This window comes from Pholis gunnellus (genome assembly GCF_910591455.1).
Source record: "Pholis gunnellus genome assembly, chromosome: 15".
In the NCBI taxonomy this organism is placed as follows: Eukaryota; Metazoa; Chordata; class Actinopteri; order Perciformes; family Pholidae; genus Pholis; species Pholis gunnellus.
The window spans coordinates 13,903,140-13,919,849 of record NC_136542.1 but is presented as its reverse complement, the minus strand read 5'-3'; the positions used below and the strand labels follow the sequence as shown (position 1 = coordinate 13,919,849).

Here is a 16,710-nt window from a genome sequence, read left to right as displayed (position 1 = left end):
TTTACTGTGCTCGCTATAGTACCTACTTGATAACTTTGCCATTTTGGGGAGGTACAGTTTCCATTGGGAATATCAGTGTCACTTGTAGGTCGTAGAGATATTAACAACTTTAACTGCAGCCACTAGCTTATTGTTTAGCAAGCAAACCAGGTGCTTATTTTCTACCTGTGAAGATTTTGTGATTCTGCCCCATTAAACCAGCGGGTAAATCGGTACCCGTAGTAAACTCATCATCGTTGTGGGAAAGCCTGCACCACAACTTCACCAAGTGTGAATTTTAAAGGCCAAACGACAGCCAAGTCAATAGCAAGCAAACTAGGCACAGTATGAGTGAATCCAGACAGCTTTGGCTTCTTAACCATAAGCTTTCATGTCTCCAAAGTGTGGGACCAAACTGGTAGTTATGAGGTCTGTTTAAATCCTTCTTGAACAAGGAAATACTTCAGAGTGAAATGCTGGCAGCAGTGACTCCCAAGAACAGGGGATGATATAATGACATGTATACATGCGTTACGTATAAATAAAATCAATTTTAGAGATTTATCACATGTGTTATCCATATTAGATGTTGACAACTGCTTTTATTTATTCAGGCTGCTCTTAAAGCTCTGCGGCTGTGAAATACAACTTTTCTTGACGCCACTGAAGGTTACTTATCTAGTGGTTTTATTCAAACAGTTTAACAAACATCGTAAATTCTCATCTTGTTTCTATTATCATTTGTCCTTTCTAATGGTTGAACAAAATGACCGCAAAATTCTTTGCATTGTCGCGTGCAAAAACGTGTAACAAAACCCCATACTTGTCTTTGTCGGCCGCACGATAGCTTGATTGTGATAAATCTGTCGACTTTTGATGGACGGATCTGAATGTGGGAGAGTTCTTTATCTTTCTCCACTTTTATCAGGCTGCTTCACACAGCAGTGAGTGAGTAATGAGGAGCCACTAAGGTCACGAGGGGACAAAGGGAACCTCATTACGTGATGTGAAGGGGAATGATCTTTTCTGCTGCTGCACATGACGTGAGAAGGGGAGACAGGCAACTGCAGGGAGGAGAAGCTTGAAATCCTGAGGTCAAGTTATCAATCTGAATGTTTCAACAGGTCGCGCCCTCAGTCGACTCCCCCTCCCTTCCTCTTATCCCCTTTCGTGACCCCTCCATTCTCACCCTACCTGATGAAAGATGGTGATGGACGGCACTTCCAGGAATCAAGCGAGACAGTTCATCTCAGTCAAGTGCTGCAGCCATCTGGCTACCCCTCCCGAATTGCAAGGCGGGCGTGTTGTTTGTCGAGTTTCCCAAGTCACGGCCAGTAAGCTGAATGCACCTTGGCTTGTTTTCCCCAGTTCTCTCCCCGTTTTCCTGTTAGGAAGAGGCCTCATTTCGTGCTCCTTGCAAAAGTAACACAGTTTCTCTGACATGCTGCACCCGCCTATCATAAATCTACACACTTAACTATGGGCCCTCAAATCTATCAGCCCGAGTGCTTTGAGTCTGGGGGCCACATCGTGACATGCAAAGGAGGCGGGGGGGGGGGGGGGGGCGTTCAGTCACGCAAGCGCTGCCCCGCGCCTGGACCTCAGCCTGATTTTACTGCAGCCAGAAGGGAAACCAGACGCTACAAAGGCCCAGGGTCTACATCAATTTCACGAGCAAAGTTACTAGGAAATAAATCATTTGGGGGATTTATGAAAAAGGAGAAGGGAGAAGTGGGGGTGCTAGGAAGTGGGCTGGCTTGACCCAAAGAAAACAGGAAAACAAAAGTCCAGTTAGCGTTCTCATACCCTGAAAATGCAAGAAGGGTCTAATATTATCTTAATGGTAACTCAAGGTTGATAAAAGCTAGTTTTATAGCTGTGCATTATTATTATTAAGTTAAATAAATGATACATCTAGGTGCATGGGTAGCTATATTTGACTAATCATATTTCCTCCAGACACGCAAGGTTCCAGGAACAAGACCTCGAGGCTTTATAGGTCATTTGAGATCGGCAATTTGGCTTTTACAGGGCAGCATTCAGTCCAGACTCCATTTAATAAAACACAAGCAAAGCCAATGTCTCTTTTCCTGCACCTGAAATACGCCAATCATAAATACAAACCTATTCACACGTTGGCTGTGATCAGGAACAGGGTTATTATATTGTTCCTGTTCTGCTAAAGACTAATGATCTCCCATTACAGATGGTGGAAACTTTTCCAAGGATAATTCCCTCGCTTCGGCTGAATATAATGTAGATGCATCTTCTCGTAGGAGCATATGAAATGCACCCATTATTTCCCTCACCTTCATCTTAGAGTGGTTTGTGTCATTGGGCTGTCTTTCAAAATCTGAAGATGCCAATGTATTGGTGTTTCTCCAAGCCACCACTATACATGTGGTTAAAGACAGAACACTTACAAGTGCTTTCTCAGTTTCCCTCCACTAAAGGAAACACATCTACACTTGCTTATTTAGATTTAGATTGACTAAATGTTCCCAGACGTCTCGACACGAGGTCTTCTTTTCATACATGTCTAGATTCATGTTTTTAGGAAAGCAGTTCAAATTATCATCTGAACTGCTTTCTTGATTTCTTCAATTAATGAATAAAAAGCAATGTTGTTGATCTTTGGCTCAAATAGATCCATATGCTGGCCTATCAAGTATCTAGCTGTTGAAATCCACACATTTTTTCCGACAGTACGTGTCACCATCATTTACCACAGTGATCTCAGTTCCTAGAAGAAGGCTCTGCTGTGGCTTACCTAGAGCTCCAACGCATGGACACACACACAGGTACATCATAGAAGCCTGCTGTGCTCTGCATGAAAGGCCTTTTTTGGAGCAACACAAATCAGATGTGTATGGCAGTAATTACCCTAGTTTTTGGCTGGCACGCTGTGGCCATTTAGAAGATTAATCAGTCATGGACAAATAAACAGACTTTGCTCTCTGAATGTCACTCCCTAACCTTACACACCCAGAGTTCTGCATATGGAAAGACTACTCTGGTGTCCATTTAAGACACATTATACTTTATTGCATTTTATTTCTGCATACAATGTCAGTTACATTCACAAAAGCAATCACACATTTGGTTGAAGGTCTTATGTTGTCCTGAGATGCTGAACCAAGGATCAAGCCACATATCATTACGACATTTCAATAAAACAAACCATGACAAGCCATTATGATCAAATTAATTAAATAAAATATGAGAACACAATAACAAATAAATAAAAAGTGTAAATAGCAAAGAAAGCACACATCTGTATGTCTATATCCAAAACTTATATAACTTGGTTAATGGTTTAAAATTGAATCTACTATGCACTCACTTTAATAAGAATATTGAATACGTCAGAATTTCATCATATCATGTATATAGGAAAAAATGTGATTAATGAAAAACAACTGAAAAAGTATATAATTCCCAATGACTCCTGGTCATTAACGTCATGCAGTTTGCCAAGATACAGTCATCTTATTAAATGGTATAAATGCTAAATGCAAGTACAGCAATATTTCAGAGAATAGTTTCAACACAGTGGCGTGCCCTCAGGCCTCTTATCACTATAGGTAGCCATGAGCTCATTCCTTGTAAGCCAGTTAAGGTTCCCCGCACAGTGGATACTGCTCTCTGTAGGCACAAGGTAATTATCTGCAGGCACGCAAAGCGCTAGCTGGCTAGCCCCCCCCCCCGACACCGTCAAGAGTGTGAGAGGCAAGACTTCCCTTGATTCTTTTCTGCGTTTTGCCATCTTCAGGCCATATGTCATAAAAAGGTTCATATTTTTCTTCCCTAACATTTAACACTCTGCATTCCAGTGTATGTCTGGAGCTTTTTGATTTAGGAGCACTGTGATATATTCTGAGTGAATCACAACCTTCACTGCATGTTTCACAGTGAGTAAGACAGGGCTTCTGTTGAGTCATCAGAACAAATGACTTCCAGGAGATTACTCCATCAACCCTGTCTTTGCTTGACTCATTAGTAATGTTATCAATGAAGATAATCCAGAGTAGCCAGGATGAATGAGAAACTTTTTTTATAGCTATTTACCAGCACCCCACTCAACAAAGGATCTACTTGACTATATGAAATAAAATGCTGCCCTCTTGTGTCAAAATAAGCTCAGGTCCAGAACACTTTCTGTCCCCGTTTGAAAAGCATACGCAGCATTACTGTGGAGATGTGACTGTGTCTGATGTAGCTGTGCTGCTAATGCTGCCCGTGGGGCTCCTGTTCTTGCTGGAATTGACGTAGTAGATGAACAGGAAAAAACCTGCAAAAACAGAGTAGACGGGTTACAATCATTGGAAATGTGTACTTAATGAAAAGTAAAGTAGACATTTGAGTGTAGTTTAACGTGTCAGTGTCAGTCTGGAGTCTACCTTGAAAGGAGTTGAGGATGGTGAAGAGATAGTAGGAGGCCATGAGCAGAGGGCCGTGGCTGAAGAAAGCAAAAGCCCAGGTGATGCCAAGCAGAACTAACAGGCCGAAAATGGAGAAAGAGTTTGTCTTGATGGAGCTGTTGTGCTGAGATTTCCCTGCTGTGGGTTTAAGGAGAACAATCTGCCGCACTGTTATGATGAATACGACAAAGGTGAAGATGAACACCACAGCATAGTAACCAACGTTCACCCCCTGGTGGACAACAGCGTCAGAGATCCAGCACCTGAAAATCAGGAACAATGATGCACTTAGTGACATGAATCTTTTTTTGTGTGTAAAAAAATGACACTTGGTAGTCAGTAACAGTTGCTTACATTTTTGCTGAATTCCCATCATCGGTGTAAATGACCAAGTAATCATATTGTCTCGAGGCAAGTAGAGGGATCACCACTACAGCTGGTATGACTAAAGAGAAAGTGTACATATTGTTGTCATGCTTATGCCTTATGAATTAAAGAACACATGATTGTTTTTCTCAACTACGCCGTTCTCTTACCCCATCCTGCGGCGCAAATCTTCGCCATGTAATGTTTGCCATTGGGGGGCTTCCACAGGTTAAAGTACAAGTGTAGAGCCTCTATGAAAAACCAGGTACAAGTGGCCAACATAGTGTAGTGCATGACTGCTGCCATCGCCATGCATGCGCCAAAGTTTCCCAGCTCGGCAATGCTCTCGTTAACCAGGAAGGACAAGTTGAGGGTGAACATGGCAGCAAAGAGGTTCATCAGGATCTTAGTTGCTTGGCTTGCTTTCCCTTTTCTGTGGAGGGAATTCATCTTTTTTGTCAGCAAAAACCTTTTATAAAGTAAGTTAGATAAAAAGAAAAATCTGTGGTTCCTTACCTGATAAGAAAATGCATGAACAGAGCCACCATCAAGAAAAACATCGACAAGCCACAGCCGATTGATGTGATATAAGTCAGAGATGTGAAATCTGAAGCGCTTATGTTTACGGGTGGAGGTGACTGATTTAGAGAAAGACGGATTAGATTCTGTGTGAAATGATGGAACTGGAATGACTTGTTATACAATCATCTTACCAAGAGTACTGCAAAGAATGTGAGATGAGAGCACTGGCATGTGATGCTGTTATTGGTCTCCTTTGTCTGACAGCCATCTGTGATCCAGATCATTGATTTCCCTACAAAGGCAGAAGACGCTGCTGTATTCAGTCTTTTTTACATCAATGACTGAGGGAGGTGTGACAGAAACTTGTCATTTGTATTTTCACAGTACCTTTTCCATCCCATGACTGACATGAAGCAATGCTTCCGTTCTGTGTTAAAATAAAAAATAAAATAAAAATCAGCATAGTCATTCTGTCCATAACCAGTTATTATGAACATTTCAATATATCTTTTTGGGCATCTCTTTTACCTTGTCCACACTTCTGTAATGAATGTCTATGGTTTGTGAGAGATTAGATATTTCTGTTCCCATTTCAATTCCCAGAAGTTCATTGTTGAGAAAGAAACTGTTGGGGTCATCCTGTTGGAAATATCGTATAAACAGTCATGACAGGCACAGAAAATAATTGTTTGTGTTGTGGATGTAATTATGTAATCATTCTGTTTATATTAACGTTTTTAAGAAAATAAGGTGTAATTAAGTCAACTTTGACAAGCTTTACCTGATGCATCCCTGGAAAAAGTAGAACTCCAGCAAATGAGCTATTTCTTTTTAATGCCATGGCACTGGCCTCAGAAGGGATTTTCACCAATCGAGAGAAGCTCGTCACGGAATCATCAATATTCTCATGAATCTACAAAAAACAAAGAACAGTATCAGAAAGACTAGGATGATTAACTCTATTAATAAATATTCTGTTTTATTCTTGTATCATGGCAAACTGCATACAATCACATCGTCACTTGCTGTGAAGCCAATGTTGGTGTTTGATGCTTTGGGGGGGAGTTTAATGATCCCCCCTTTGATATGGCCTATTGTGACAGTTGCTGTACTGTAATTCCCCATCTCTTCCAGCAGGTAGGAGAGATTTTTCATGATACTTCTGTAATGAAAAACACACAAATAATGTCTTCTTTATGGCAAACTTTGGTCATCATCACAACTCCTAACCACGGCACAGCAAAATGCAGAAGACAATTTGTCCAATAATTTAGATACTCACGCTGCGTTTTCTGGGCTGATACCGGTGCCATTATTGCCCTCAGGGGGAGTGACAATAATAGCAACGGGTATCGTTGTTACGGGTGTCGTTACGGATGTCGTTGGGACTGGTGTCGTTGTTACTGGTGTCGTTGTTATGGGTGTCGTTGTTACTGGTGTTGTCGTTACGGATGTCGTTGTTATGGATGTCGTTGGGACTGGTGTCTTTGTTACGGATCTCGTTGTTACGGGTGTCTGGTGTGTTACTGGTGTCTTTGGGACTGCTGTCGTTGTTACGAATGTCGTTACTGGTGTCGTTGCGGATGTCGTTGGTCCTGGTGCATCACACGACACACAACTGCTCGTTTTATTAAAACAGATGAAATCGTAGGCTTTTTCTGTATCTGCACATCAAAACACACAGACACATTTGATTCACACTTCCGTACTCTATTGGTTTAGTAATAAAATGTTTACTTAGATATGTTTTGAATAATATAATCGAACAAACAAATAATATTACCTTTGCAAGCGTCTTTTTTATAGGGTGAATCTGTTCCACAGATGCCGGTTTGGCTCAATGTAATACTAGTTTTCTCACCTTAAACAAATCAAAACATTACATTATTAAGCCTTGCCTTGTAACTTGTTAGTGCTAACACTGCTGTTAAATGTGTGCTGATATGAAAATAAGAGCTGTGGTAGATTTATGATTTTACCCGTGTTCGAGCAGTTGTGAATTTTCAAAAGGAAATCTGCAACAGAGTGAAGGTTGTATAAGGCACTGTCTGTGAGAGCAGTCTCTACTTCCAATAAATGCAGTTACTTATACATCGGTATCTCTTAGATGTACAATGTATAACAAGAGTAAAGTAAAGAGGTGACTGGTTCAAGTCAGTCTAGCTGTGCACAAACCTAGTTGTTTGTTTTTATAAGAATTTACATAGCAAGGAGGTTGTCAACATTACCTGGATTTGTGTTGTTGAGCTCTGACAGCATACAGTCGAAATAAGAATCTGGCTCTTTAATGAGAACAATATCTGTCTGGGAACTCATCTTTTCCTTTATAGTAAGGGTGTAGCCATCTTCCTGACACTTAATTTTTAATTCGCAGATCTTTCTTTTGCGACCACAGTCTAAAAATACAAACCACAATACACACACATTCATCAAATGACCAAGAGAAACAATTGCAATGTTATTTTCAGTTGACTCAATTCAGGCTAATGATTTTGGCAACTGTATCTTTACACCAGCTTTTCGGGACACAGACTTTATTTTCATTGATCTCATAATAGACAGACTCTGAAAAAAGTTGTGAAACCACTGTTTACTCTGAATTTTCTTTTGAGACCTTTATCTTTTGACAGTGTTGTTAAGCTTACTTGATAGGATTGTACCCTCTTTGTCTTTGGCATTGACAATCAGTACAACATGTTTTGTCTTGCAGTTATCATCGGCGTCTGTAAAAAAAATTACAAAATTACAACTATGATATGCATGTTCATCTGTCCAACAGATGCTAAATTATAGTTTATTTATATATTAGTCTTTTGTTAAATGTACTCACCTGAGCCGCCACATATGCTGTTCTTGACTAATATCCCAAAGAACAGGATTGCTACAAACATCCAGCGATGCTTTACATCCAGGGGTAACATCCTGAGGAGTGAGGAACATGTGAAGTATATCATCAGGGTTTAAGATCTGACCTTCACCTCCAGATAGTTAGGTGCCACCTAACTGACTAAGCGAGTTCTGCGTTGTTCCCTCTCCACAGCGATTTGCATCTGCCTTATTTTCTTTCCATGTTACTGAAAGATATACCACTGATGTTCTTCCTGTCTGATTTACCTTGGAAATGAAGCGTGTCAGCTTCTCACAGCACATATTGTGTCCGCTTTCTCAATAAACAGCTGACAGACAACCAAATTTGGTTATGGACTGGAATGACGTATCCCTGTCCATTTTAGTTTACTTTAATCACACGTTTCACAAGCAAGCGTGTTAAACTAAGAAGGTAACCATGCCACGCCATGCTTGACACCTCGATGTTAGCATGCTGACGTTAGCATTCACTTTAAAGCACAGCCTCACAGTGCCTACAGCATGGCTGGAGACTTCTTTTTATCCTCTTCAGAGTCACAGGACGAGCTGGAAAAAACACTTGTCTGAAACAATAGACTTGTGTACTTGAGCTCAGGATTATAGCTCCCAACAAAACTTTAAAGAAATGATAAATATGAGGCTACAGCCAGCAGCCGGTTAACTGAGCTGAAGGGGGAAACAGCTAGCCTGGCTCTGTCCAAAAGAGCAGTAATTGAGACAGTATATCCTGTTTGTCCATCGTTTCAAGCCTACACAATTTCACTTTGAATATCTGATGCAAACCAAACCAAGTCTCCCTGCCTTATATGCAAATGTTTAGACACCTAGGGTTTAAACTGGCGAAACCAGTAATACAAGATGATTTCTGAATATGATGTTTGTTGTTTGAACATCTCAATCAATATTCTGTCCATGAAGTGTGATCTACTGCCACTGAAGTGCTGGAACAAGTTGATATAGCAGTGGAATCTAAGAAAAAGGTTGATGAAAATACTGTCAACTTGATCATATTTTGGAAGGTGCATGTTGTTTCAATTTTGAAACTTGTAATCACAACACAAGATCACAAATTGTGTTTCATGCTCACCTGAAGCTTAATGGAAAACACCGGAGACAGCTGATCAGCACAATGCTTCAGGGTGGAGGGTGTATGGTTGTAAAAAAAGATTTTTTTTTTGCATTTTTCTGCTGGTATGATTGTCTACAGCAACAGTGCCTTGTTTGTGTTCTTTAATTATCCAGTAAATAACCTCAGAGGACTGGCCGGGGGAGGGATGAATGAGTTGGACTGAATATAATTTGATGTCTAAACATGTGTTGATGCTGCACCCTGTTGTTGTTACTAATGTTACTAATGTTTGGATTAATGGACTAATGTTTAGCTAAGTTATTCATAATAATAATTTGAACGTCAGTTTAATGAATGACGCATCGAAGCTTCGAACTGTTCGGTACAGCCCTAATGGTCAACAAGAGAGAAAGAAAACTCTGACTGCTTACCTTTGAAGTAAAGTCTGAATATGTGTCCACTCCTTCGATTATTTATATTCCTTTAGTTCTTAGGGTTTACCGATAATATAAATTAAAGTAATTAATTAATATGACGTCCATTTCACACTGTCAGTTAATTTATTTTTGTCAAACAAACACCGCACTATAACAGATATGAATTAATACATACATGTACATATATCATATTTTCCCTTCTTCCTGCACATATTCTTGGGTTTATTTTCATTACCTTGCTGGCTAGAAAGTGTCAAAACCTTTCTCTGTTTAGTTTTCACCTCTTTTCCTTTTAGGCATGCCATTGCTGATGGGCTGTCGGCTTGTAAGAGGATAAAGAGAGGTGTTGTGTCGTTATGCGAGGTGCCGTAATCAGGTGTAGTCAACTGTCCCTGAACTAGATGAATGATTCTTAATTGATATGCCTATAGATAACCATATTTTTATACAAGTAATATTCATACTGATTCATGAGTTTTGTGTGAAAGGGATTAAAGGCCTGTCCCATATAGACGCCTGAGCCAAATGTATGCCAGTGAGGCAAATAAAGGCCCCAGCTATTAATAGAAGTCATGTCATGAAAAAAGTCTTAGTATGCCATATTAGAGTAATACAAATATCATAATATGGTAGGACATATGAAAGTATATACCATAAAAATATGTAATTACGTCACAAAAAACACAATATATTTTGTCATAAAAATATATAAAAAGTGTACATATAGTATATGCCATAGAAAAAGTCATATAAATATCATAGTATAGTGTGCCTTAAATTTAATTTAAAAGTTCATAGTATAACATAATGAAAGCAATAAAAAGTAATTGTAGAGTATGCAATAAAATATTGTTAAAATATCATAGTAGGACATACATTTGTCATTAAAAAAAGTATATAAAATAGATTGATAAATAAAACTATAATTGTCATGTTGCAGTTTACATCCATGTCTGTCCAACATGTCATCACTTCATCATTTTTCTTCTGTTTGAAATTTGTGTGAAATTGTCATTCATAAAAAAAGTCATAAAACATGTCATGCTATACTATGCTTTAAAAAATGTCATTGAAAATGTCATAGTATAGTATGTCATAAGAAAGTGATAAAAATGTCTTATGGCTAAAATAACAAAATATATGATGCAATGAAAAATACTATAGCATGTCATACAATGTCATACATTATATCCTCGTATAATATGCCGTCAAAATATCATGGCAAACTTCAGAGAATAGTACGTCATTAAAAGTCATACAAATGTCATAGTATAGTACGTCATGAAAAAGTCATAAATATACCATACTATACTGTGCCATGAAAATGTTTTTGAAAATTTAGAAGTTTGTCATAAAAAGGGCATAAACATGTCATACCATACTATACCATAAAAATATGATTGACGATACCTTAGCATAGTATGTCATAAATATGTCATTGAAAAAAACAGAGTAGTACATCATCAAGAAGTCATACAAATGTTGTATACTATGACAAATAATGTCATGGTAAATGTCATAGTAAAAATGTCGTACAAAAGTATTTCAAATTTCATAGTATAGCTTGTCACGGAGTCTTAATAAATGTCGTAGTAACATATGTTAAAAAGATGTCTTTGAAAATGTCATAGTACAGTCTATACCAGTGTTTTTCAACCTTTTCTGAGCATACATTGATACATTTTTACACCAACAATCAAAAAAGTTACATCATGACATATTACAATGTGTCATAATATACAGCATATATGCTGACAATTTAATGACAAGTCTCTCAATGTGTTGATCCTTACTAGGCTTTTCATCTGGGTTAGAATGTTGTCCAGAGCCCAGTTTAGATTCAGCATTTTTCCTTTTCAAATATTTCTCCATCGCTGTTCGTCTTGTCACCGCAACCTCTCCCGCACATCATTTAATTCTACCGTCTTGACTTAACAAGGTCATTATTGCGCTACATAATGCAACCCACTCGCATGGAAGAGTATTTATTACTTAGTCAGCCACTATATTGCAGGCTCAGATGCTCAACAATGGAAGATTATTTACAGCAATAATAATAAATAATATTTGTTGGACCCATTAAGTGAAATTGGACATTTTCCCACGACACACCTGACGATCTCTCACGGCACACTGGTGTGCCACAGCACAGTGGTTAAAAATCACTGGTCTGTACTATACTATAGTCTGAAAAAGGTCAGACTTACTATACTATGCCATAAAAAAGTCAATAAAAATGTCATAATAGAGTATCTTACAAAATTGTCTTTGAAGTGTCACAGTATAGTATGCCTTTAAAAGTCACGAAGAATGTCATACTATACTATATATTTGATATTGTTGTTGTAGTAGTAGTTTTAGTCACATATTTATGTGATTGTGACGCAAATTCTTACCTCGTTCTTCTCTTTCTTTGTCCCCAGGCCAAAAGTGAGGATGACCGGGTTTCTTCACTCATTTCATCCACGTCTTCAACTTTTAGAGTATGAATGTACTCAGAGTGGTCATAAGGGGTCCTTCTGCCATATATCAATAGAAAGTGGTTCTCTGGACACTGGTGTCCTCACAAAGGTTAAGGACTGAAACCTGGCCTTAGCCACACCGGGAGCGAACTACCCACTCCCTCTTAAAACTATTCTCTTTTTGTATTTGACTCCTTTATTTAGAGTATTACGCCTTAAAAATCACTGCACTACACAAGGACTGAACTCAACCTTCCTTCAACTCCATGAGCTACTTGATCATACCACTTGAAATGCTGAACCAAGGATCAAGCCACATATCATTTAATTAAAACAATCCCTGACAAGCCATTATGATCAAATGAATTAAATAAAAGATGAGAACACAATAACAAATACATAAAAAGTGTAAATAGCAAAGAAAGCACACATCTGTATGTCTATATCCAAACATTATATAACTTGGTTAATGGTTTAAAATTGAATCTACTATGCACTCACTTTAATAAGAATATTGAATACGTCAGATCTTCATCATATCATGTATATAGGAAAAAATGTGATTAATGAAAAACAACTGAAAAAGTATATAATTCCCAATGACTCCTGGTCATTAACGTCATGCAGTTTGCCAAGATACAGTCATCTTATTAAATGGTATAAATGCTAAATGCAAGTACAGCAATATTTCAGAGAATAGTTTCAACACAGTGGCGTGCCCTCAGGCCTCTTATCACTATAGGTAGCCATGAGCTCATTCCTTGTAAGCCAGTTAAGGTTCCCCGCACAGTGGATACTGCTCTCTGTAGGCACAAGGTAATTATCTGCAGGCACGCAAAGCACTAGCTGGCTAGCCCCCCCCCGACACCGTCAAGAGTGTGAGAGGCAAGACTTCCCTTGATTCTTTTCTGCGTTTTGCCATCTTCAGGCCATATGTCATAAAAAGGTTCATATTTTTCTTCCCTAACATTTAAACACTCTGCATTCCAGTGTATGTCTGGAGCTTTTTGATTTAGGAGCACTGTGATATATTCTGAGTGAATCACAACCTTCACTGCATGTTTCACAGTGAGTAAGACAGGGCTTCTGTTGAGTCATCAGAACAAATGACTTGCAGGAAATTACTGCATCAACCCTGTCTTTGCTTGACTCATTAGTAATGTTATCAATGAAGATAATCCAGAGTAGCCAGGATGAATGAGAAACTTTTTTTATAACTATTTACCAGCACCCCACTCAACAAAGGATCTACTTGACTATATGAAATAAAATGCTGCCCTCTTGTGTCAAAATAAGCTCAGGTCCAGAACACTTTCTGTCCCCGTTTGAAAAGCATACGCAGCATTACTGTGGAGATGTGACTGTGTCTGATGTAGCTGTGCTGCTAATGCTGCCCGTGGGGCTCCTGTTCTTGCTGGAATTGACGTAGTAGATGAACAGGAAAAAACCTGCAAAAACAGAGTAGACGGGTTACAATCATTGGAAATGTGTACTTAATGAAAAGTAAAGTAGACATTTGAGTGTAGTTTAACGTGTCAGTGTCAGTCTGGAGTCTACCTTGAAAGGAGTTGAGGATGGTGAAGAGATAGTAGGAGGCCATGAGCAGAGGGCCGTGGCTGAAGAAAGCAAAAGCCCAGGTGATGCCAAGCAGAACTAACAGGCCGAAAATGGAGAAAGAGTTTGTCTTGGTGGAGCTGTTGTGCTGAGATTTCCCTGCTGTGGGTTTAAGGAGAACAATCTGCCGCACTGTTATGATGAATACGACAAAGGTGAAGATGAACACCACAGCATAGTAACCAACGTTCACCCCCTGGTGGACAACAGCGTCAGAGATCCAGCACCTGAAAATCAGGAACAATGATGCACTTAGTGACATGAATCTCTTTTTGTGTGTAAAAAAATGACACTTGGTAGTCAGTAACAGTTGCTTACATTTTTGCTGAATTCCCATCATCGGTGTAAATGACCAAGTAATCATATTGTCTCGTGGCAAGTAGAGGGATCACCACTACAGCTGGTATGACTAAAGAGAAAGTGTACATATTGTTGTCATGCTTATGCCTTATGAATTAAAGAACACATGATTGTTTTTCTCAACTACGCCGTTCTCTTACCCCATCCTGCGGCGCAAATCTTCGCCATGTAATGTTTGCCATTGGGGGGCTTCCACAGGTTAAAGTACAAGTGTAGAGCCTCTATGAAAAACCAGGTACAAGTGGCCAACATAGTGTAGTGCATGACTGCTGCCATCGCCATGCATGCGCCAAAGTTTCCCAGCTCGGCAATGCTCTCGTTAACCAGGAAGGACAAGTTGAGGGTGAACATGGCAGCAAAGAGGTTCATCAGGATCTTAGTTGCTTGGCTTGCTTTCCCTTTTCTGTGGAGGGAATTCATCTTTTTTGTCAGCAAAAACCTTTTATAAAGTAAGTTAGATAAAAAGAAAAATCTGTGGTTCCTTACCTGATAAGAAAATGCATGAACAGAGCCACCATCAAGAAAAACATCGACAAGCCACAGCCGATTGATGTGATATAAGTCAGAGATGTGAAATCTGAAGCGCTTATGTTTACGGGTGGAGGTGACTGATTTAGAGAAAGACGGATTAGATTCTGTGTGAAATGATGGAACTGGAATGACTTGTTATACAATCATCTTACCAAGAGTACTGCAAAGAATGTGAGATGAGAGCACTGGCATGTGATGCTGTTATTGGTCTCCTTTGTCTGACAGCCATCTGTGATCCAGATCATTGATTTCCCTACAAAGGCAGAAGACGCTGCTGTATTCAGTCTTTTTTACATCAATGACTGAGGGAGGTGTGACAGAAACTTGTCATTTGTATTTTCACAGTACCTTTTCCATCCCATGACTGACATGAAGCAATGCTTCCGTTCTGTGTTAAAATAAAAATCAGCATAGTCATTCTGTCCATAACCAGTTATTATGAACATATCAATATATCTTTTTGGGCGTCTCTTTTACCTTGTCCACACTTCTGTAATGAATGTCGATGGTTTGTGAGAGATTAGATATTTCTGTTCCCATTTCAATTCCCAGAAGTTCATTGTTGAGAAAGAAACTGTTGGGGTCATCCTGTTGGAAATATCGTATAAACAGTCATGACAGGCACAGAAAATGATTGTTTGTGTTGTGGATGTAATTATGTAATCATTCTGTTTATATTAACGTTTTTAAGAAAATAAGGCGTAATTAAGTCAACTTTGACAAGCTTTACCTGATGCATCCCTGGAAAAAGTAGAACTCCAGCAAATGAGCTATTTCTTTTTAATGCCATGGCACTGGCCTCAGAAGGGATTTTCACCAATCGAGAGAAGCTCGTCACGGAATCATCAATATTCTCATGAATCTACAAAAAACAAAGAAGAGTATCAGAAAGACTAGGATGATTAACTCTATTAAATATTCTGTTTTATTCTTGTATCATGGCAATCTGCATACAATCACATCGCCACTTGCTGTGAAGCCAATGTTGGTGTCTGATGCTTTGGGGGGGAGTTTAATGATCCCCCCTTTGATATGGCCTATTGTGACAGTTGCTGTACTGTAATTCCCCATCTCTTCCAGCAGGTAGGAGAGATTTTTCATGATACTTCTGTAATGAAAAACACACAAATAATGTCTTCTTTATGGCAAACTTTGGTCATCAACACAACTCCTAACCATGGCACAGCAAAATGCAGAAGACAAGTTGTCCAATAATTTAGATACTCACGCTGCGTTTTCTGGGCTGATACCGGTGCCATTATTGCCCTCAGGGGGAGTGACAGTAATAGCAACTGGTGTCGTTGTTACCGGTGTCGTTGTTACGGATGTCGTTGGGACTGGTGTCGTTGGGACTGGTGTCATTGTTACGGATGTCGTTGGGACTGGTGTCGTTGGGACTGGTGTCGTTGTTACGGATGTCGTTGGGACTGGTGTCGTTGTTACGGATGTCGTTGGGACTGGTGTCGTTGGGACTGGTGTCGTTGTTACTGATGTCGTTGGGACTGGTGTCGTTGGGACTGGTGTCGTTACGGATGTCGTTGGTACTGGTGTCGTTGGTCCTGGTGCATCACACGACACACAGCTGCTCGTTTTATTACTATATATGAACTTGTAGGAACTTTCTGAAACTGCACATCAAAACACACAGACACATTTGATTCACACTTCCGTACTCTATTGGTTTAGTAATAAAATGTTTACTTAGATATGTTTTGAATAATATAATCGAACAAACAAATAATATTACCTTTGCAAGCGTCTTTTTTATAGGGTGAATCTGTTCCACAGATGCCGGTTTGGCTCAATGTAATACTAGTTTTCTCACCTTAAACAAATCAAAACATTACGTTATTAAGCCTTGCCTTGTAACTTGTTAGTGCTAACACTGCTGTTAAATGTGTGCTGATATGAAAATAAGAGCTGTGGTAGATTTATGATTTTACCCGTGTTCGAGCAGTTGTGAATTTTTAAAAGGAAATCTGCAACAGAGTGAAGGTTGTATAAGGCACTGTCTGTGAGAGCAGTCTCTACTTCCAATAAATGCAATTACTTATACATCGGTATCTCTTAGATGTACAATG

General features: G+C 39.2%; 2 protein-coding genes across 2 annotated transcripts; both read right to left on the bottom strand.

Moving 5' to 3' along the window:
• Positions 1-3,022: 3,022 nt before the first annotated feature.
• On the bottom strand, positions 3,023-8,171 carry LOC306707090 (adhesion G-protein coupled receptor G5-like). Its single transcript, XM_079174397.1, has 16 exons — positions 8,119-8,171; positions 7,934-8,011; positions 7,517-7,684; positions 7,268-7,303; positions 7,072-7,149; positions 6,571-6,952; positions 6,297-6,450; positions 6,070-6,201; positions 5,817-5,927; positions 5,676-5,715; positions 5,480-5,580; positions 5,283-5,404; positions 4,937-5,199; positions 4,755-4,845; positions 4,380-4,663; positions 3,023-4,270 (listed from the first exon to the last, which is right to left on the bottom strand). The coding sequence occupies exons 3-16, from the start codon at positions 7,602-7,604 to the stop codon at positions 4,167-4,169; spliced, it is 1,986 nt and encodes a 661-aa protein (XP_079030523.1). The 5' UTR covers positions 7,605-7,684; positions 7,934-8,011; positions 8,119-8,171; the 3' UTR covers positions 3,023-4,166.
• A 4,260-nt stretch (positions 8,172-12,431) lies between these two features.
• Positions 12,432-15,730, bottom strand: LOC306707317 (adhesion G-protein coupled receptor G2-like; the record flags this gene model as incomplete). Its single annotated transcript, XM_079174710.1, has 10 exons — positions 12,432-13,572; positions 13,682-13,965; positions 14,057-14,147; positions 14,239-14,501; positions 14,585-14,706; positions 14,782-14,882; positions 14,978-15,017; positions 15,107-15,217; positions 15,360-15,491; positions 15,584-15,730. 10 exons carry the CDS (start codon positions 15,728-15,730, stop codon positions 13,469-13,471), a joined length of 1,395 nt encoding a protein of 464 aa, XP_079030836.1. The 3' UTR covers positions 12,432-13,468.
• Between the last annotated feature and the right edge of the window lie 980 nt (positions 15,731-16,710).

What these genes read in the sequence shown, in the direction of transcription:
- LOC306707090 (XM_079174397.1), bottom strand. Translation starts at nt 7,604, where the DNA reads ATGAGTTCCCAGACAGATATTGTTCTCATTAAAGAGCCAGATTCTTAT. An exon ending in TTTTTCCAGGGATGCATCAG is followed by an intron (nt 5,928 to 6,069) that starts GTAAAGCTTGTC and finishes TATTTCCAACAG; the next exon opens with GATGACCCCAACAGTTTCTT. An exon ending in TTCATGCATTTTCTTATCAG is followed by an intron (nt 5,200 to 5,282) that starts GTAAGGAACCAC and finishes TTCCCTCCACAG; the next exon opens with AAAAGGGAAAGCAAGCCAAG.